General features: G+C 35.7%; 1 protein-coding gene and 1 pseudogene across 8 annotated transcripts in view; one reads left to right on the top strand and one right to left on the bottom strand.

The window, feature by feature from the left end:
• USP53 (ubiquitin specific peptidase 53) overlaps window positions 1–21,205 on the top strand; it is a 132,780-nt gene that overhangs the window by 29,567 nt on the left and 82,008 nt on the right. For all 8 annotated transcript variants that reach the window (XM_045880515.3, XM_045880514.3, XM_064584982.1 and 5 more), the window contains 10 exons: window positions 211–345; window positions 3,833–3,946; window positions 4,105–4,187; window positions 6,857–6,962; window positions 7,991–8,137; window positions 8,930–9,079; window positions 16,892–17,054; window positions 17,637–17,789; window positions 19,104–19,250; window positions 20,303–21,041. In XM_045880515.3, coding sequence (XP_045736471.2) covers window positions 211–345; window positions 3,833–3,946; window positions 4,105–4,187; window positions 6,857–6,962; window positions 7,991–8,137; window positions 8,930–9,079; window positions 16,892–17,054; window positions 17,637–17,789; window positions 19,104–19,250; window positions 20,303–21,041 — 1,937 coding nt within the window. The remainder of the gene's footprint in view (window positions 1–210; window positions 346–3,832; window positions 3,947–4,104; window positions 4,188–6,856; window positions 6,963–7,990; window positions 8,138–8,929; window positions 9,080–16,891; window positions 17,055–17,636; window positions 17,790–19,103; window positions 19,251–20,302; window positions 21,042–21,205) is intronic.
• LOC123847704 (divergent paired-related homeobox-like) lies at window positions 1,242–1,779 on the bottom strand (annotated as a pseudogene).

The following is a 21,205-nucleotide window of genomic DNA, read 5'->3' on the forward strand; positions in this document are numbered from 1 at the left end:
TAATTCTGTGCACACTAATGTTTGATTTCGAGGCTGGGGCAACCATTTCTATACATTACTGATACAAATAATCTTTAAATGGAATTTTGGAGCAAAAGACTATTAGTTTCTGGGTATAGTGTTATGAGTTTCACTCTTTTATAATGAAATTACTGACATGTTTCTTTAGTCGTTGGCTTTAAACTTACTGATGTACTTGTTGATCCCCAGACAATATTTGCACTGTTTGAACACAGTCGAGAAAAAGCACTTCCCTCGGATAACATAAGGCATGCTCTAGCAGAGAGCTTCAAAGATGAGCAGCGATTTCAGTTGGGCCTTATGGATGATGCTGCAGAGTGCTTTGTAAGTATTTTTGATAATCCTTAAATCAGAATACTGGCTTGTTTTCCTTAAATGATACGAATTTCGAGACGAATGAAACAAATTTCTAGCAATGGAAACAAATCATAACTACTCATTGGATCCATGCCTTACCTGCCCTTCAGAGCTCAGTTTAAGTCCATCTGTCTCATGACTTGATTTTGGTTATTGTGCTGCTATCATTTTTATTGGGTATTAGAGTACTGGAATATTTTAAAATTTATTTATTGGAGAAAACATTTATTAAATATAAATTATTATGTCACTTAAGTCAGTGTTCTGCCTCCACAGGGTTTATATGTGCAACACATTCCCAGCAGTAGCATTTCTCATTACATGCAATGATTCTCTTTGGGAGAGAAGAGGTTCTTGGTGGGCAGCTATCAGGGGCAGCAGTTCTTTTTCTTTTTCTTTTTTTTTTTTTTTCAGTAGTCTCATTGTATATATTTATTGAGATATAATTTAAAAATTGTCTCCAGCTTTACTGAGATACAAGTGTAAGCTGTATGATGTGTTGATTTGATACATTTATATGTTGCAAAATGGTGACTGCGTAGCATTAGCTGACGCTTCTGTCCTGTCACGTGATTGGTTTTTGTGGTGTATGTTATACAATATCACAGTTCTGTGTCTTTGGATGAATTTATACATGCAGGTTCCTGCCATCCGAATTACAACATGAAACGTGCCCATTGCAGTAGTTTGTTGAGCGACTCTTGCCACTCAATTCCACCCCACGGGCACTTGTGGGTCTTCTTTTGTTTTCACAAAGCCCGTTTCTGAAATGCCTCCGTGTTGCGTAGATCCCGACTCTGTCTCTCGTCTGGAATCATTGCGAATCGTTATAGTAGGTGACCTTTTGTGTCTGGCTTTGCTCACTAAGTTCTTTGTGGAGATGAAGAACCCAAAGAATTAGCAGTGAAGCTTGTGGAAAGAATTTGGAATTCCGTAATGGGACATAGGGAGTAGATGTTAGGATCTCGGCAGTAGCCGAAATGGACTATTTTGTGGCCAAAAGAATGGTCTGGGAGAGCCTTAAAATTGGAGCATGTGCTGAGTTGGAAGGAAGGTATGGGGTGGTCTGTATAAAACTAGGGAAGCAGGGTAGGCACCACTGGGGGCTCCTGGAGTGGCATCCGTGTGTCTCTTGGAAGAGCTAGTCTTGATTTCCACCCCAGCTAATTGCTGTTGTTTGGCTTTCTTGACTTTTGCTCTGTGGTTCTTGAACCAAACCTGCAGTATGGTGGGATGTATCTCCAGTTTCGAGGCCATTTCTTTCTGAAGGCTGGGAGTGGGGTATGGGTTCTTGCTGAACAAGAATTCTAAATCTGCCAGTTGTTTCTCAGTGAACATGGCTCGTTTCCTTTGTGAATGTTTCTGATCCTTTCCTTTAGGAAGGTCCCCTGCGCCTGCCATCCCATCTAGCGGGGTCCCCATGCTCTGGTCCTGTGTCAAGGGGGGCGGGCAGCAGTTCTGATACACCTCTCACTCTGGGTTGAGAATCATGACTGGGGTTGATGTTCTGTGTTACCACAATATTGATAAGTAGAGCATTCCTTTGAGTAGTAACTAAACTTTACATATATGTGTGTTGATTATTGAATGTGTCAGTCTTCTAGATGTTACCTATATTTAAAGAGGTAGCCATTTTTTTTCATAGTCTTATATCTATTTAGCAAATTCTATACATTTTTTCATCAGAAAACCTTTTAAGGTTTTCCTTGACACATTATTTTCCTGAAACCACTTCTTACTAGTTCAGGCCCCTACTCTCAGCATTATTTAAGCCTCCTTACTTGTATCCTTTCAGCCTGTCCCCTTATAGTGTTTTTTAATGGCCAACAGATTAATAAAATTTTCTTCAGATTAATCTTTGCCCTTCAGATATTCTTGTGATTCAAATCTGGACTCTCTCCTGACATTTAAGGCCGTTTACAATTAAACTGCAGTTTACCTCTTTATTTCCTCCTGGAATTTTCCCTCCTATGAGGTGGTTCTATTCCTCAAGTATGTCTTCTAAATTCACTGGATTTCTGTAGATTTTACTATCTATAGAATTTATTTGGCATTTATATGTTATCATTTTTTTAAAGATTTATTTGAGAGAGAGAACGCATGCACGTGCACTTGCACACGTGTGTGCACATGCACACACACACACAAGTGGGGGGAGAGCCTGAGGTAGGGGGAGAGAGAGGATCCACAAGCAGACTCCCCGCTGAGTGTGGAGCCCGATGCAGGGATTGATGCCAGGACCCTGAGATCATGACCTGAGTTGATACCAGGAGTCAGCCACTTACCTGACTGAGCCACTCAGGTGCCCCTGTTATTTCCTTAATGAGCATCTTTACTGTTTCCTTGGACAGATGGAAAGCTCTTTGACTAGTGCACTGCATAGCATACTTTCCATGTTGATCAAAATGTGTCAAAAACAGCACACATAGTCATAAAATATGCTTTTCATATTTCTGTTCCTAATTGATCCATTACTTAAAATATAAATATATTTTGTACAATACCAAACTTTGTAGTTTATTTTCACTTAAATGAAATGTACTAATACGAGATAGGATAATTCATAGAATACCTAGAAATTTAGGTTTAAATAATTGAATGCTTTTAAACTTCCTAGGGCAGAGGAGAGGGGTTAAGTTAGCTAATTAAAAGAATCCATAGGGGCGCCTGGGTGGCTCAGTCGTTAAGCGTCTGCCTTCGGCTCAGGTCATGATCCCAGGGTCCTGGGATCGAGTCCCGCGTCAGGCTCCCTGCTCTGCGGGAAGCCTGCTTCTCCCTCTCCCACTCCCCCTGCTTGTGTTCCCTCTCTCGCTGTGTCTCTCTCTGTCAAATAAATAAATTTAAAAAATCTTTAAAAAAAAAAAAAAAAAGAATCCATTGGATAAGCTTTGCTAAAAAGAAGTCTTATTTGTTAAAGAAATAAATACTCCTTATTGATCTGTATTACAAATTTGAAATTTGTTTGCAGGGCAGATTCCTTGCATTAGGATGTTAGTGTAGGTCTTGTAAACCTTTATCATTGCTATTTTAATGTGAGTTATAGAGACTATAAAAATGTTCCAAGTAGGATTTTTGAAAGATTAACTGCTTTTCCCTAATGTGAGAATGCTGGAAATATAGGAAACATGTTTTCTAGTATTAAATTCTAGCTGTTAGCCACCATGAATTGATTTTTTAAAGGATTTTTAAAATATTTATTAAAATCATAGGTTACATTATAATGTTTCTTTCATTAAATTTTTTTTTTAAAAGCTAATACTACAAAGGGTGAATAATTGAACAGCATTTGAAGGGTTGTTTAAAGAGGAAAGCTGGAAAGCTGACAGTATATATGGCACTGTTCAAATTGGAAAATCTTAAAAAGATTTTTAAAATTTGTAAAGTTAAAAAGTTATATTGTATAGTGTCATCTGTAAGATTCACAACTCGTTTGTCTTTTAATTTTTTAAATTAGGAAAATATATTGGAGAGGATTCATTTTCACATAGTACCAAGCAGAGATGCAGACATGTGTACCTCCAAGTCTTGTATCACTCACCAGAAGTTTGCTATGACTCTGTATGAACAGGTGAGATGGCTTAACCACTTCATTAGTTATTCTCTTTGTTATTATTACGTTTGTTTGCATACATTTATACATATATATTACATATTTAAATATATGTAACATATATATTATATTTATGTTTTATGGTTGATAAATTAAACATATGTTTTTACCTGTAGTGTGTGTGTCGCAGCTGTGGAGCATCATCAGATCCTCTACCTTTTACAGAATTTGTGCGGTACATTTCTACAACAGCCCTATGGTAAGAACCTACTAAAGCATGTTTACCGAAGATGTTAATAACGCATTTGAGCACATTGAGCACTTATTTTATAAAACCATAACATATGTGAGTATCTGTTCTCTGTCTTAGACCTGAAAATATGCAACCATCAGAGGTACTAAGTGATATCTGTCTCAGCTGGCTGTTCCTGATTTGGCCAGAAACTGTACACTTGATGAAATTTCCAAATATTAGTCAAAATTTGTATCTTTTTATATTTATAGCAAGTTTTGGGAATTTTAAAGGAGACCTTAAAATGACAAGTTCAATGGTAAATGGAGCTGCACGTGATTTCTTCATTTTTCCTAAGGTGTTATCTTTGTAGTAACAGTGTTTCCCGTCAGCTCCATGTCCCTTCATGGTGATGGAAGCCAGGGTAAGAAGAGAAGAAAGAAAAAGGTGAAATTAATTCCCCGTTAGATTTATTTCATTTAAGGCCTCAACATTCACCTGAAATAAAAATTTGCCATGCTTGCCTGTCCCCTCCCTCCCTGCCCATGAAACATTAGCGAGTTAGAGATCCAAAATGATCCCTAGACTTTACATAATAAGAGTAGTTTAAACACTTCCTCACAGGTATTAGAAAATATAAATATTTGATATATGATAAACATTGAGTAAAATCATAAATATTTACAGGCATTTTGATACAAAAAACAAAACATGGATCAATAATTATCAATCAATACATTAGTACAAAAGTTAGTTACTAAATGCTACCAATATTTTTATCATTGTGCAAAATGAAATTCAGGTGCTTATCTGTTTCATTATATTATTAAACTTCCTGGCTATTTTGCATATGACACAATATTTCTTGAAGATTATTGAACAATAGCAATTTGATTATTTGAGTGTGTTTAGTGTCTTAATATATACAGAGTTGGGGAGCATTGTTTTGGGAAGCGTTCCCTAAACTTCAGTCAGTTATAGATTCATTTTTTTTTTTTACTTTGTATGAAAAGTAGGATGGTGTTTGAACAAGGATAGGCCACACATTACAAACCGTAAAACTTTAAGCCTACTCGGAAACTCTTATATAAAATGACAGTGCTTTGATTCAGTATCTTATGTAACAAGAGTTGGAGCTCCATTAGTCTGTCCCTGGTCCACACCACCAATTGCAAGAAACCAGACTTTGAACTCTAATTATGGTTGATCCTTCAGATAACACAGGTTTGAACTGCACAGGTCCACTTAGATGCAGATTTTTCTCAATAAATATATGTACAGTACTGTAAATATATTGTCTCTTCTTTAGATTTTTTTTTTTTTTAAGATTTGTTTATTTGAGAGAGAGAGCGTGCACACGCAAGCAGAGGGAGGGGCAGAGAGAGAGGGGGAGAGAGAGAATCTCAGGCAGACTCCCTGCTGTTTGTGGAGCCCAATCCAGGGCTCGATCTCATAACCCTGAGATCAAGACCTGTGCCGAGATCAAGAGTCTCACACTCAACCAACTGAGCCACCCAGGTGCCCCCTTGATGATTTTCTTAATAACATTTCCTTTTCTCCAGTTTTTTGGAAGAATATAGTATATGATACATATAACACAAAGTGTGTGTTAATTGACTGACTATTATTGGTAAGGCTTCTGGTTAATAGTAGGCTATGAGTAGTTAACTTTGAGGGGGGTGTCAAAAGTTATATGCTAATTTTGGATTGTGTGAGGGTCGGCGCCCCTTACCCCATGTTGTTTAAGTGTCAACTATAATCACCTTCTTTGTATTGGTAATAAGTATTGGATACCAATTACAGAATTCCAGGCTTTATATAAATCATCATTTTTAATGTTAACAAAAACACTATTTTGAATGTACAATTTGAATGAGCTTATCAGATTTAGTGCTTTCTCATATACTTGTGAAGTGCTTTAGAAGAATAGGTGCTTTTAGTTGTTATTGAATACTGTATATTAAACCGTGGAACTGTAAAATATATCCAGCTCTAGGATAGTTAATATTACCACTAAGCAGAACCAGAGCATCTAGAATGGAAAGTAGTAAGGATATTTGAGCTTTTATTACATTTCTTTTTGGAAATGTTTAAATAGTTATTTAAAGATAATACGTTGATATATAAAAATTTGATTCTAAAGTAGACTAAACAAAAAGTGGCACAGATATCCTGCCTAGGCTCTAATGAAATGGTTAGCACTTATAAGGCACAAGCCCGGCCTAAATAGTTTTGGTTTTGACTTCTGCATTAATCAGCAAAGGACCCCTCTGTTAGCTGAAAATGATACCTTTGTTTCTGAGAACTTTAGGCCAGAGAGGAAGTTTTTCCAATAATTTGTTGTTCTTGTTAGGCCAAAGTTGAAACTCAAGTCCCTACTTGTTAAGTAATAATAGAAACATTTGACTTAGAACTACCTCCAGATGGATCATCTTATCACCTCGTTCATGTAGTTCCAAACAATGGTAAAATTTAGTGTTATTCTATTCTTGACCTAATTTTTTTCATCATACACCTGCCAAATTTCATAATTTTTCACTGTATGGAAATTTACTTTATAGTTTTCAAACAGAACCTGTTTTAAGACAGAAAAAGCAACCATACCCATATTGATAACTTGGTATTTTTCATGCCTAATTTGTTAGATCTTTTTAAAGTTCATAGTACACATTTGAAACTGCTGCTTTCTTTTGTAGCAATGAGGTAGAAAGAATGATGGAAAGGCATGAACGTTTTAAGCCTGATATGTTTGCAGAATTGCTGCAAGCAGCAAATACGACTGATGACTATAGGAAATGTCCTGTAAGTATAATTTGGAGAATATTAGTGTGCTTCTATGTTTGTAAATTTGAAAATAGATACTCAGAAATTACCATGAAAATACTAATTATACCTGGACTTGATTTTAAGAATTTATTTTTTTCAGGGGCGGCTGGGTGGCTCAGTCGTTGAGCATCTGCCTTCGGCTCAGGTCATGATCCCAGAGTCCTGGGATCGAGCCCCGCATCGGGCTCCCTGCTCTGTGGGAAGCCTGCTTCTCCCTCTCCCACTCCCCCTGCTTGTGTTCCCTCTCTCGCTGTCTCTCTCTGTCAAATAAAATCTTTAAAAAAAAAAAGAATTTATTTTTTTCAGTGTTATTTTAGGCAACTCTTTATACCATGTGAGCTATTTATTTGAGCACTATTTCTTTAAAAACTCTTTGTGAAGGATTTAAGTTAGTGTATGCTGATTATTTTTTTTTTTTTTTTTGAGAGAGAGAGAGAGAGAGCGAGCATGCAAGCAGTGATGGAGGGGAGGGGCAGAGGGAGAGGAGAGAGAGAATCTTAAGCAGACTCCCTGCTGAGCATGGAGCCCTAGGTGAGGCTTGATCTCACAACCCTGAGATCATGACCTGAGCTAAAATCAAGTGTCGGGTGCTTAAGTGACTGAGTCACCCAGGTGCCCCCTGATTAATTTTTTTAAGTTCTGAAATCTATCGTTTGACTAAAGAGAAAGTTTATTTATTTTCATTTAAACATTACAAATGGTACCATTCTTTTCTAATGTAATATTATTAATGACTTCAGTGTTCTATTTCTCATTTTTTTAGATAGACTTCTTGTTTTAACAGATTTAAAAAATACCAAAGAAAAGTACTTCGATTTAAAATAAACTTACTTTTAATCAATACTTAGACAAATAATTTGATAAAAGTGAATTTTAGTATGCTGAACAAATAATTTTCTGGTATATGTAAAGATTGTTACTGTTTAATACAAACTGTATAAGGCATTACCTATGGTATATCTATTTCAGTAATTTCAAAATTTGCCTTTTGTGTTTTTCTTTAGAGTAACTGTGGCCAAAAAATAAAAATTCGCCGTGTTTTAATGAATTGCCCAGAGATTGTTACAATTGGTTTAGTATGGGATTCTGAGCATTCTGACTTGACTGAAGATGTTGTTCGGAATCTAGCAACACATCTTTATCTTCCTGGGGTATCTCAACTGTTTTCATTCTCTTCCTTTTTGTTTTTAAATTCTTTTAAAACATATTCATGTTTTATAATACACTTGTTTTTCAGAACTAACTTTTCTTTCTAAAGAAAATAACATTCAGATATAATGCTGATAAAGTTCATCAAATCAGGCTAACTGGAATGCCTTTCTTGCATAGACTAGGAATAGCTTTCAATTATAAACTGTCTCATGCTCTAATTCTGTATTACTCTAGAATGATGATAGTGATGTGTGTCTTTGTGTGTGTGTGTGTGTGTGTATGGTAATGACAAGTATAAATGTTAACCTAGAAAGGTTTAAGATTCAGAAATCATCTACAGCACTGATCTCTTAATATGCTTATTAACATTTTAATATATTTTGAATTGGTTTATATTACAATTAAACTTTTAGATAATTAACTTTTAGATAATATGTTTCATGTATGTTCAAATATGTGATTCAATCAAAAATTATTAGGAATTGTGTAATTTATCCCACATTTCCAGTTTATGTATATAAAGTGTCAAGATACTGGGTTACTGAACTAAATTGTAGTGAATTCATTTTATTGGAGGAAGAGTAATAGTTATAGTTAATATTAAGTAATAGTTAAGAGTAATTCTATTCAGTACAATCTCAGTGATACCTTCTGTACTAATATAATATTGAATTAGGGAAGCTTGCATAAGAAATTTTTTCATAGATAGTCAAATACATAACTCACAAAATTATTGTTCCTCATTTTTAAAAAGATACAGTATTAAATATACATTGTTATTTTTTAAACAGCTTTTTTATAGAGTTACTGATGAAAATGCCAAAAATAGTGAACTTCACCTAGTTGGTATGATCTGCTACACCAGCCGACATTATTGTGCCTTTGCTTTTCATACCAAGAGTTCCAAATGGGTATTTTTTGATGATGCAAATGTGAAAGAGGTAAGTGACACTTTCACTGGGATAATTATTGTGACTTTTACTTTTTAGGAATAAATGAAATAATATATAAAATGTGTATTACATAATATGTAAAAAAATGATTGTATGTAAACATTTCTTATATAAAATAATAACCTTAATGATAATAGTATTGTTAAGTTCATACTTCCTTTTAATTTTTGAAACCTGGTTTATTTTAAAGCCAACTTTTAAGCCAGTCCATTTCCAGAATAATAAAAAAGGTGACTAATAAATGTTAGAATGCAAATATGTAACTGTCATTGATTCATATGTCTGATACATTTTGTCTGATACATAGTTGCTCTGTGTATTTCTTTGTGAATGATTCACAATTGCTTTGTATAATTAGTGATGAAAATCTGCTTGTTTTTTAAATTATTATGACTGCCTTTTCAAACTTTGTGTATGGTATTCAGAATTAGATATGCATATTATATCTTTTGGTAAATAACTTATTCAAACATTATAATATCTAGAAAACTAGTGAATAATAGTTTGTAGTAAGGAGTATGTATGAGAATCACCTTTGGAACTTTTGAAAAAACCGGTACCTGCCTGCACTCTTACATTCTCAATTCAGAGGTGTAGAGGCCAATACCTGATTTTTTTTTTTTAAAGTTCTATAGGAGATTCAAATTTTTCCACGTTTGAAAACTGTTGATCTTGTCAGTACTATGCCTGGATGTATTGGCTTTGAGAATCCTATTATTAAGCAGTAAATGGATTTAAAGTACAAATTATTTCACTGTTATAAGCAAATGATGTACAATTCCATTTGCTTTCATTTTAATGTAGAAGAAAGGGCCATTTATCAGCATTATGAATTACTAAGTCAGGAGAAGTTCAAATATTCAGTATTTAGTGGATTTCTAATTGTTTCTATGAAGGATGAACTGCTATGGAAGTAGCCCCTCCAATATTAAAAATTAGAAAACCAAATAGATGAAACAACTTTTTTAGACATTGGATAGCGGGCAGTTGAACAGAAAAAAGGAAACAAACAAGATGAGCCCTATTATTATTCCCATTTACTGCCTACAGATAGTTTTTACACTGCAGGGAGGTGGAACTCAAACAAAGCCTAGACATCTCATTGAGTTGAGGAAACCGAGATTGGAGTTCAGGAAGCCAAGATGGCTAAAATTCACTGGACAGATTACCAGAAAGAATACTGCACAGAGGGAAAGTTCTGGAGATTGGTAGATGGGTCCCCTTTAATTTTTGGCTGAATAGTGATCTGACGTGTGGAGCAAACCTGCACAAGGTGGGGGAAAGAATTACTGGAAAACAGAAGGTCAGACGATTTTCAAAATTCATACAGGGCTAGGAATAGTTTGCATCCACACCAGCAAGAGTGGAAAGATGTTGTAATGCATAGAGCAACAAATAGAATCCTCAGAAAAGTACCACCTTAATAATGGGGCTAAATTATACCTAGCCTGAATACTGCTCTGGACCTGGCATAAAAAGCCTAAAATGAAGTCTTCAAAGGACCAAGATGATCCTACATAACTTAACAAATGCCAGAATGAAGTCCAGTACTTTTTAAAAGAACACAACAAAATTCACCCAAAAATATAAATTTCAATTAAATTTCAATATGGCATTTCAAGATAGTATTCAATAAAAAATTACGAAATATGTGGAGAAGTAGGAAAATCACCCATACCCGTATTAATAGAAACAGACCCATTCCACTACTCCATTTCTTCCAATCACATGATATGGGGGTGAGGAAGCAAGGTAGAGAAATGAAGTACACCTTCTGTTCTCTCAGGAACTTCATCAACCTCACCATTCCTACCCTCAAAAAAGGGTTCTGGGTAATAATCAGGTGACATCCAAGGTCATGTCCAGGCCAGCTCTAATATTAAATCATTAAAAAAAAAAGACCCAAAATGGCAGAGATGGAAGTATCAGACAAGAATGTTACAACTTCTGTTTCAGTGTAGAGAGAGTTATTGGATAACAGTCAATAAACATGGACCATAAAGATAATCGATAAATTGGATTTCATCAGAACTTTTGCTCTTCAATAAGATACTGTTAGGAGAATAAAAAGGCAAGCCATAGACAGGGACAGAATATTTGTCTAGCATATATCTAATAAAGGCTATATCCAGAGTATATAAAGACTCTTACGACTCAATAAAGAAAGACAAATTGGGGCGCCTGGGTGGCTCAGTTGGTTAAGCGACTGCCTTCGGCTCAGGTCATGATCCTGGAGTCCCGGGATCGAGTCCCATATCGGGCTCCTTGCTCGGCAGGGGGTCTGCTTCTCCCTCTGACCCTCCCCCCTCTCATGTGCTCTCTCTATCTCATTCTCTCTCTCAAATAAATAAATAAAATCTTTAAAAAAAAGAAAGACAAATTGATTAAAAATGGGCAAAAAAGATAATAGGGAAAGATAGTGGAGTAGGAGGACCCTATGCTCACCTCGTTTCATGGATCCAATTAGATAACACTCACATCAATGTAAATAATCCAGAAAACTGCCTGAAGACTGGCAGAACAAACTCCACAACTAAAGGTAGAGAAGAGGCCACCTCAAAGAGGGTAGGAAGGGCAGACATGATGGGGAGCTAAACAGATCACAGGCTGTCTGTAGAAGGGAGGGACTTGCGGGTGAAGAGAAGGGAGAGAAACAGACTATCACACTGGGAAGACAAATCCCTATAACATTTGGCTTTGAAAACTAGAAGGGCCAAATTCTGCGAGTTCTTACAACCAGTAGGACTTAATACTAGCAAACTGAATCCAACAATACATTTTAAAAAAATCATTCACCACAGTCAACTGGGATTTATTCCTGGGTTTGTGAGGGTGATTCAGTATTCACAAATGAATCAACATGATACGCCACATTAATATAAAAGAAAGGATAAGAACCCTGTGATCTTTTCAATAGATGCAGAAAAAGCATTTAACAAAGCACAATGTCCATTAATGATAAAAACCCTCAACAAAATAGGTTTAGAGGGAACATACCTCAATGTAAGAAAAGCCATATATAAAGAACCCACAACTAACATCATAGTGGGGAAAAAAAAGAACTTTTATAGTCAGGAACATAACAGGGATGTCCAGTCTCATCACTGTTAATTTAACATAGTACTGGAAGTCCAAGCCATAGCAATCAGACAACAAAAAGAAATAAAGGCATCCAAATTGGTAAGGAAGAAGAAAACCTTCACTATTTGCAGACAACATGATGCTCTATGTAGAAAACCTAAAAGACTCCACTACAAAAATTGCCTGAACTGATACACAAATTCAGTAAAGTCACAGGATACAAAATGTACAGAAATCTGTAGTATTTCTACATACCAATAATGAAGCAGCAGAAAGAGAAATCAAGAAATCAATCCCATTTACAATTGCACCCAAAACTATAAAATATATAGGAATAAACATAAGCAAAGAGATGAAAGACCTGTACTCTGAAAACTATAAAACACACATGAAAGAAATTGAAGATGATGACAGAAATGGAAGAACATTCCATGCTCATGGAAAGACAATATTGTTAAAATGTCCATACTACCCAAAGCAATTTACACATTTAATGCAACCCCTATCAAAATACCACCAGCATTTTTCACAGAGCTGGAACAAACAATCCTAAAATTTGTATGGAACCACAAAAGACCCCAAATAGCCAAAGCAACTTTGAAAAAGAAAAGCAAAGCTGGACACATCACAATTCTGGACTTCAAGTTATAATACTTGAAGTTATTTTACAAAGCTGTGGTGGTCAAAACAATATGGTACTGGCACAAAAATAGACATAGATCACTGCAACAGGATAGAAACTCGGAATGGAACTCACAACTATATGGTTAATTAATCTTTGACAGAGCAGGAAAGAATATGCAATGGGAAAAAGACAGTCTCTTCAACAAATGGTGTTGGGAGAAGTGGACAGCAACATACAGAAGAATGAAACTGGACCACTTACATCATACAAAAATTAAAAATGGATTAAAGACCTAAATAAGAGACTTGAAAGCATAAAAATCCTAGAGGAAAACACAGGCAGTAACCTCTTTGACATCAGTCGTAGCAACTTCCTTCTACATATGTCTCCTGAGGCAAGGGAAACAAAAGCAAAACTAATGGGACTTCATCTAAATAAAAAGCTGTACAGCAAAGGAAACGGTCAATAAAACTAAAAGGCAGCCTACAGAATGGGAGAAGATATTTGCAAATGACATATCTGATAATGGGTTGGTATCCAAAATATATGAAGAATTTATAAGACTTACCACCTGAAAAAATGAATAATCCAATTAAAAAATGAGCAGAAGACATGAGCATTTCTCCAAAGAAGTCATACAGATGATCAATAGACACATGAAGAGATGCTCAACATCACTGATCAGCAGGGAAATACAAATCAAAACTACAATGAGATATCACCCCACACATGTCAGAATGGCTAAAATCAACAACTAGGAAACAACAGATGTCAGTGAGGATGTGGAAGAAGGGGAACCCTCTTGCACCGTTTGTGGTAATGCAAACTGGTACACCCACTCTGGAAAAGTGTGGAGGTTCCTCAAAAAGTTAAAAATAGAACTACCCTATGATCCAGCATTGCACTACTAGGTATTTAGCCAAAGAATACAAAAATACTAATTCAAAGGGATACGTGCACCGCAATGTTTGTAGCAGCATTATCAACAACAGCCAAATTATGGGAACAGCCCAAATGTCCATCGACTGATGAATGGATAAAGAAGTAGTAGGGTGGATGTATGCATGCATGCAATGGAATATACATGTACAGCCATAAAAAATGAAGTCTTGCCGTTTCCAATGACATGGATGGAGCTGGAGAGTATTATCCTAAGTGAAGTAAGTCAGAGACAAATACCATATGATTTCACTCATATGTGGAACTTAAGTAGAAACAAACAAACAAAGGGAAAAAGAGAGAGAGGCAAAGCAAGAAACAGACTCTTAACTGTAGAGAACAAACTGATGGTTATAAGAGGGGAGGGGAGTGGGGGATGGGTGAAATAAGTGATGGGGACAAAGGAGTGTACTTGTGATGAGCACCGGGTGTTGTGTAGAAATGTTGAATCACTAAATTATGTACCTGAAACTAACACTGTATGTTAACTAGCTGGAATTTAAATAAAAACTTAAAAAAAATTAAATTACATAAACTAACACACACACACACACGAAATATGCTCATAATAGATATGTGACTTGCCTAGCATTTTCCTTATGATTCTAATCCAGAAATGGAGGTAGAGAAAAGGAGAGAATAAGCACTCCCAGGCAAACTGTGACATGTAAAATTTAACTTGAAAACCTCCACATCCCTTTTCTTCTTCCTTTTCCCCAACCATGATGTGTCCCTCTCCCTGAGAGCTCCTGTCCCCTATGACTCCACAACAGTTGATGCTCTGCTCCAGAAAGAGTTTAATAGGTTTATTTCCAGGGTGCTTTTGTTTGTTTGTTTGTTTTTTTGTGTTTTGGCTCTATCAAAATTTTTTTTTAGCAGCAAGGCCAAATGAAAGGAAAATTGGTGGGTCCAGGAAGTCCTACAGAGAGCTACCAAGGTCACACCATACTGTAGTTGGTCACCTTACATACCTTTAAAGAAAGTCATGAGAAAAGTAAATCTGACCCAGGTGTCTTAATATTAGCAAAGAAACTCAACAGTAGTGTCACAAGGACTGGTAGGAGGAGGACTTCTCAAGCCTCATGTAGCTGTGAGTGACTTCACCACCCTGAGTGACTCCTGGGTCTTTGGATGTACATACTGCATAGTGCCCTGGTGGCTCATGGGAATGCATGAAGGGCCGTCTGGAGGGCTGGCCTGACAAGGTGAGAGGAGTACTCCCAGTATCATTCTTGCCTCACAGTCAGTCAGGAGAATCCCCTCAGGGGCCTCCCTTCTCTCCTGTCATACGAAGTGCAGTTTGTTTTGCCTTGTCGGCTCGTGAACCTTTGTAATACACATCAGGAGCTGAGTAGCCAGAGCAGCTAGAAGAAGGCAAACAGCTACTGACCATAGGAAGGGAGCAGGCATGGAAAGAAGAAAATAGTGAGAGACACGAGAGCCTTCCAAGTCTGAGTTTGTCAAACAAGGTCTTTTTGGAGTTTGGGATGAAAGAGAATCCAGCCGTAGGTGTGAAAGAAGGAAAGCGCAAAATGAAAAAAAAAAAAGAATCGCAAGGTTTTTGTGTGCATGCATTATTAGTTGTAATTCCTTTTTTTTTTTTTTTTTTTTTGCATAACTAAAATAAAGGTTTAGTTTTCTATTAAATAAAAATTCGGGAATTTAAAAAATCTGTGGGCTCAGTGTGCAAGAACCCAAGAGTGGAAAACCATAGGAAGCTGAGTCCCTGCCCTTAAAAAATGATACTCAGTAAACTATTAGGTATAAAGTAAATACAAATTCAGTTCACAATAAGATTCTGTTACTCATGTGTTAGAATAGCTAAAATTAAAAAGACTGACCATTCTAAGAGTTGGTGAAGATGTGGAATAGCTAGATCTCTCACAGAAGACTGATGGAAATGCAAAATGAACAGTCATTTTAGAAAACTGTTTATCAAATTCTTACAAATTTAAAAATGTACTTCCATAGATACTAGTAATTCCACTCCTATAAAAACATTATGGGGTGCCTGGGTGGCTCAGTCGGTTGAGCGACTGCCTTCGGCTCAGGTCATGATCCTGGAGTCCCGGGATCGAGTCCCGCATCGGGCTCCACTCAGTGGGGAGTCTGCTTCTCCCTCTGACCCTCCTCCCTCTCATGCTCTCTGTCTCTCATTCTCTCTCTCACACAAATAAATAAAATCTTAAAGAAAAAAAAAAAGATAACCTTTAAAAAAAAAAAAAATTATGTCCACACAAAACTTGTACTTGAATGTTTATAGTAGTTTTGTTCATAATAACCAAAACTGGAAACAACTCAAATGTCCATCAACAGTGAATGGATAAACTGTGGTATAACCATTCAATGGAATATAATACTTAATGGTAACCTTTAAAGAGCAGAAGTTATTAATTTATTTTGATATGAAGCCCATTTTATAACTTTTTTCTTCTGTGGTGTGATATCCTTTTTTTATTTTTCTGAAAGAGAGTGTGTGTGTGCATGTGCAAAAGTGGGGGGAGGGACAGAAGGAAAGGGAGAAAGAATCTCAAGCAGGCTCCACACTCATTGCAGAGCCCTTGACCCCATGATCCCCAGGTCATGACCTGAGCTGAAACCAAGAGTCAGATTCTCAACCAACTGAGCCCTCTAATCGCCCCTGTTTGATGTCCTAAGAAATGTTTACCTTCTCCAAGGTTAAGATTTTCTCCTTTGTTTTTTCCTATAAACTTTAAGTTTTTGTGTGACTCGTTCTGATTTAATTGTTGTGTTTTATGTGTAGTGGTGTCAAAGTTCATTTTTTCATACGGCCATCCAGTTGTTCCAGCCCCTTGTTGAATAGAATCTTATATTTCTCCATTAAATTAACCTTTAAATCTTTGTCAAAAGTCAGTCAACCACATACATAGAAAAGCTTTTTAAAATTTGTTAGTCTAAATCTTGATATAGTAAGTGTACGATTTTGCTCAACTTTTCAATGATAACATTTAAAAGATGTTTATTAGACAAGTTTAAGACAAAAGTAATCATATAATATGATGAACAATTGAACTGCTAGTGTCTGAATTCTTTAAATTTTTTTAATATACAAATTTAGTCTCTGCTATTCAAATATATAACACATTGATTACAAGATTTTGTTTTGTTTTTGTTCATTGTGGGTTTTTTTAAAGGTTGGGACTAGATGGAAGGATGTGGTCTCCAAATGTATCCGATGCCATTTCCAGCCACTGCTTTTGTTTTACGCAAACCCAGATGGCACAGCAGTTTCTACTGAAGATGCACTTAGGCAGGTCATCAACTGGTCACATTATAAATCCGTTGCAGAAAATATGGGTAATTTTTAAAAGTTCTTTTTAGTGTTCTTTATAGTATCATAGTCATACTAAGTATTAATATAGTGAAGATAAAATGAATTTTGAGGATAATTTCAAAATTCAGTTTCAGTAAAGCAGAATTCAGGAAAATTCTTACTTGGAGTTAATCTTTATAAGGAAGGCTTTCCCCACCAGTGGCCTCCAAAGCACCCTCAGGCGCCACCCACTTCTGTGGTCACACAAGCACAGAAGGGGATACTTGACTGGAAGCTCTTTCTAGCAATAAAAATTGAGAGTTAAAGTGAGTTATACCCTGAAAAAGTCCAAAGGAGCCAGGCCATTTTTGGATGCATTACAAAGCAGATAGAAATCCTTTAAAAATGTCAGTCCTTTGAGTTTATAAGCAGTTATCCACAATACTAAAAATGATTCAGGGGAGCCTGGCTGGCTTGGTCAGTGGAACATGACTCGATCTCAGGGTTGTGAGCTCGAGCTCCACACTGGGTGTAGAAATTGCTTAAAAAAAAAAAAAAAAATTCAAACTTCTTTTCTTCTGGTGGGGAGGAGGATGGGAATAATACGTTTTTGTTTGTCTTTTAAGGATGTGAAAAGCCCTCAATTTATAAATCAGATAATTCAAAAGAAAATGGATTTGGTGATCAGGCAAAACAGAGAGAAAATCAGAAATTTCATACAGATAATACATCATCATTTAATCGGAGCCACATTCAAACAAGTGATGGTAGAGGACAAGGTATGTGTTTATTGTTATTTTCACATTGTCCCTGAGTGATTACGTTTCCCCCTTTCCTCTTTACTGAATCTGTAATTTCTGGTAAGTACCATAGAAAAGAAGGGTGCTTAACTAACTTTGCTTGGCCATGAAGAGAAAATAACAACTAGATAGCAAAATTTTGTCTTTTACGCATTTCTCTCAGACTTCTAGTTTGATCTGAACAGTTGGACTCGACTACTGTTTGGGTTCCTCCATACACTCAGAGCTGTAGTAGGCTTGAGGCAATCTGGACAGTTACCAAAGAAAGTCAGAATATGGCCTTCTAGGAGTTAATTATTAACTTGGAGAGGAAAAACATGAGTTAATAATTTGGCACATATGCTAAATTTAAATTTACCATTAGTGAATGCAACAGTAGTAGTTCAAAGTTATTATAGTTGTACTTTATACTTAAGCTCATTTTTATTCAACTCTGTCTTGTTATTGTCATCTCACAACTTTAATTTTCACAAACCAAGTTCTGTGACTTGGGTCCAAAATAAGACATTGCAGCATGGTGTGTATAGTTATGGTTTAGAAATTTATTGAACTCTGAGTAGGTTGATGTTCAGGATGATTTTATAAGCGGCTTTAAAATGCATTAATGAAATAATGTCTAGCCATAAAAGTAACCCATTTAATCAAGGGTGGTAGGATCCAGAATTAACAATTGTCATCAACAAAGAATTACAATAAATGCTTTTAAAAGTTCTTAATGGAACTATACCTTTTACCCTCTGTATTGTCATACTCTTAGATTAAGCTGTTTGTCAAAAGAGAACTACTTTTAAGCCCAGAAACTGTATATGTGATTACAAACACAAACATTAGAACCAGACAACTTGGGTTCGTAATCCTGGTTCTACATTTACAAGCTCTGTGAACTTGGGCAAGTTTTCAACTTCTCTGTGCCTCAGTTTCCTAATCCACAATGGAGGCGGTAATTGTACCCACCTCAAAGAATTAAATGAGTTAAGACTTATAATAGTGTCTGACACATAGTGACCACTCAGTTACCTTTAGCTTTTATTATTTCAATACAAGATCTCTTTTTTCCTTTTACACTAGCTTTAGGAGCAATACAAGAAGTTTTAAAAGCCAACATGCATCTCCAGTGTCAGAATAAATCACATTGAGTTTTTTGGTTAAACATAAAAAAATGAGTTCATTGTATACTTTATATTTTGTTTTTAACATATAGCATCTTAAAATTTTTATATAGTTCAATTTGTACTTTTGTTGAGCAATTTGAAAAATGATCTATATCATTTATAAGAATGATTTCTTTTACAGTTAAGTCAAGTCACAGTGATCAAAGGGAAAAAATAAAAGACATTTCCAGAGAATGTGCTTTAAAAGCCATTGAACAGAGAAACTTACTTTCCTCACAAAGGAAAGATTTGGAGAGGGGACAAAGAAAAGATTTGGGCCGACATAAAGGTAAGTTAGAGCTAATAGTGTTCATTTGAAAAGGAGTTGCTAAAATCCTATTTTTAAACCAAATTTTATAACTTTAATACAACTTAATATAATTCATTTATATTTATTATATATATTTGTTTACATGTTATATATCTCAATATTATTTCTTTAATACACCTATTAAATCTATAAATATAAAACTTTTCTAGTTCTTATTTAATTCTGGCCTGGAATACCTGTGCTTTTTCTAATGTTTTAACTTTCCTTTTAATTATAAATTCAATTCACCCATATGGTACAGTCAAATAAGAAGGAAGGTTATAAAATTAAGTGAGAAGAGCAGCCCCTCACCTTCCCTCTGTTTCACTGTTAATAGTGTGCAGTTCATTATGAGCATGTCTTACTCTTTATGGCTTTATCCTCTTTTCTTAAGGACATACCACAATTTAAATGATAAACTTGCTAGACTTTAAAACTTGATTTAAGATTTTTGCTGCAGTGATATCCTTTTACATATACCTTTGTGTCCTTTTTTGTGTATAGCCGGAGCATAAAATTATTTCAGGAGAATTGCTGGGTTGAGGTGTGTTTATTCTTAATTTTGATGGATGTGGCTCAGTTGCTCTCCTAAAAGACTGAACCAGTCTGCACTCCCACTGACTGTGATTAGATGTCTGCTTCTTCACATTCTTATCAGCAGTTGGCTTAACAAACTTTAAATCTTTACCAGTATAAGAGATGGAAAGTACTTTTATTATTATGACTTTCATTAATGATGAGTGAGATAGAATACTGGCTTTTTTTTTTTTTAAAGCTTTAACTATGATCTACTATAGAGGTCATTTTCTAAAATCAGTATATAACTACTTACCTTATAAATGCCTCTCATTAAGCATAGAGAATGAGGAAAACACTTTTCAATGTCAAATCACAATGTGAGATAATATAAATCTTATAATTATTATTCACTTACTACTGCTTAACATTTCTTCTCAAACAAGGTATTTGGCTTGTAACTAAGAAATGTCTCTGAAGAGTATTCATTTGTATCTTTATTTAATTATTTAAAGATTTGGTTGATGAAGACCTTCCACATTTCAAGTCTGGATCACCTCCTGCCCCAAATGGCTTTAGACAATATGGAAACCCACATCTCTATCATAGTCAAGGAAAAGGACCATGTAAACATGACCGAGTTGCCCATCAGAGTCGAGCTTCTGCACAAACACTGAGTTCAAGTAAATCCCAGATTCTTGCCCCAGGAGAGAAAGTAACTGGCAAAGTTAAGAGTGACAGTGGCACTGGATATGATACAGACAGCAGCCAAGATTCTAGGGATAAAGGAAGCACCTATAGTGGCAGCAGTAAAAGCCGGACCCGAGGTTGGAAACCTATGAGAGAAACGTTAAATGTTGATAGTATTTTTAATGAAAGTGAAAAAAGGCAGCATAGTCCAAGACATAAATCAAGTATCAGTAACAAACCTAAATGTAGCAAAGATCAGAGTTTTAACAACTGGCCAAAAGAAAACCCAAAGCAAAAATGTTTAATGACCATATATGAAGATGATATGAAGCAGGAAATAGGAAGCAGGAGTTCCCTTGAATCTAATGGAAAAGGAGCAGAGAAAAATAAAGGCCTCAAAGAGACTAAAGTTCATGGTGACAACTGGCAGATGCAAAGGACCGAGTCTGGATATGAAAGTAGTGATCATGTCAGTAATGGATCAGCTAATTTGGATTCACCTGTTATGGATGGAAATGGTACAGTAACGGATATCAGTGGTGTTAAAGAAACAGTATCCTGCAGGTAATGCACAAATTAAATGAATGATTTCCCCCCATCATTCTCTCCTGTTATGTGAAGTAATTTCAAAGTCTGGGGTCAATTAAGTGGGAAAGAGCTTGACTTCAGAATGAAGAGACCTCTGGGATATTACAGGTTATTTGATAGTTCAGGTTTCTGTTTTTAAT

Source organism: Mirounga angustirostris, unplaced genomic scaffold (assembly GCF_029215605.1).
Source record: "Mirounga angustirostris isolate CCGP_5_RB_7025 unplaced genomic scaffold, mMirAng1.0.hap1 SCAF_2, whole genome shotgun sequence".
Taxonomy (NCBI): Eukaryota; Metazoa; Chordata; class Mammalia; order Carnivora; family Phocidae; genus Mirounga; species Mirounga angustirostris.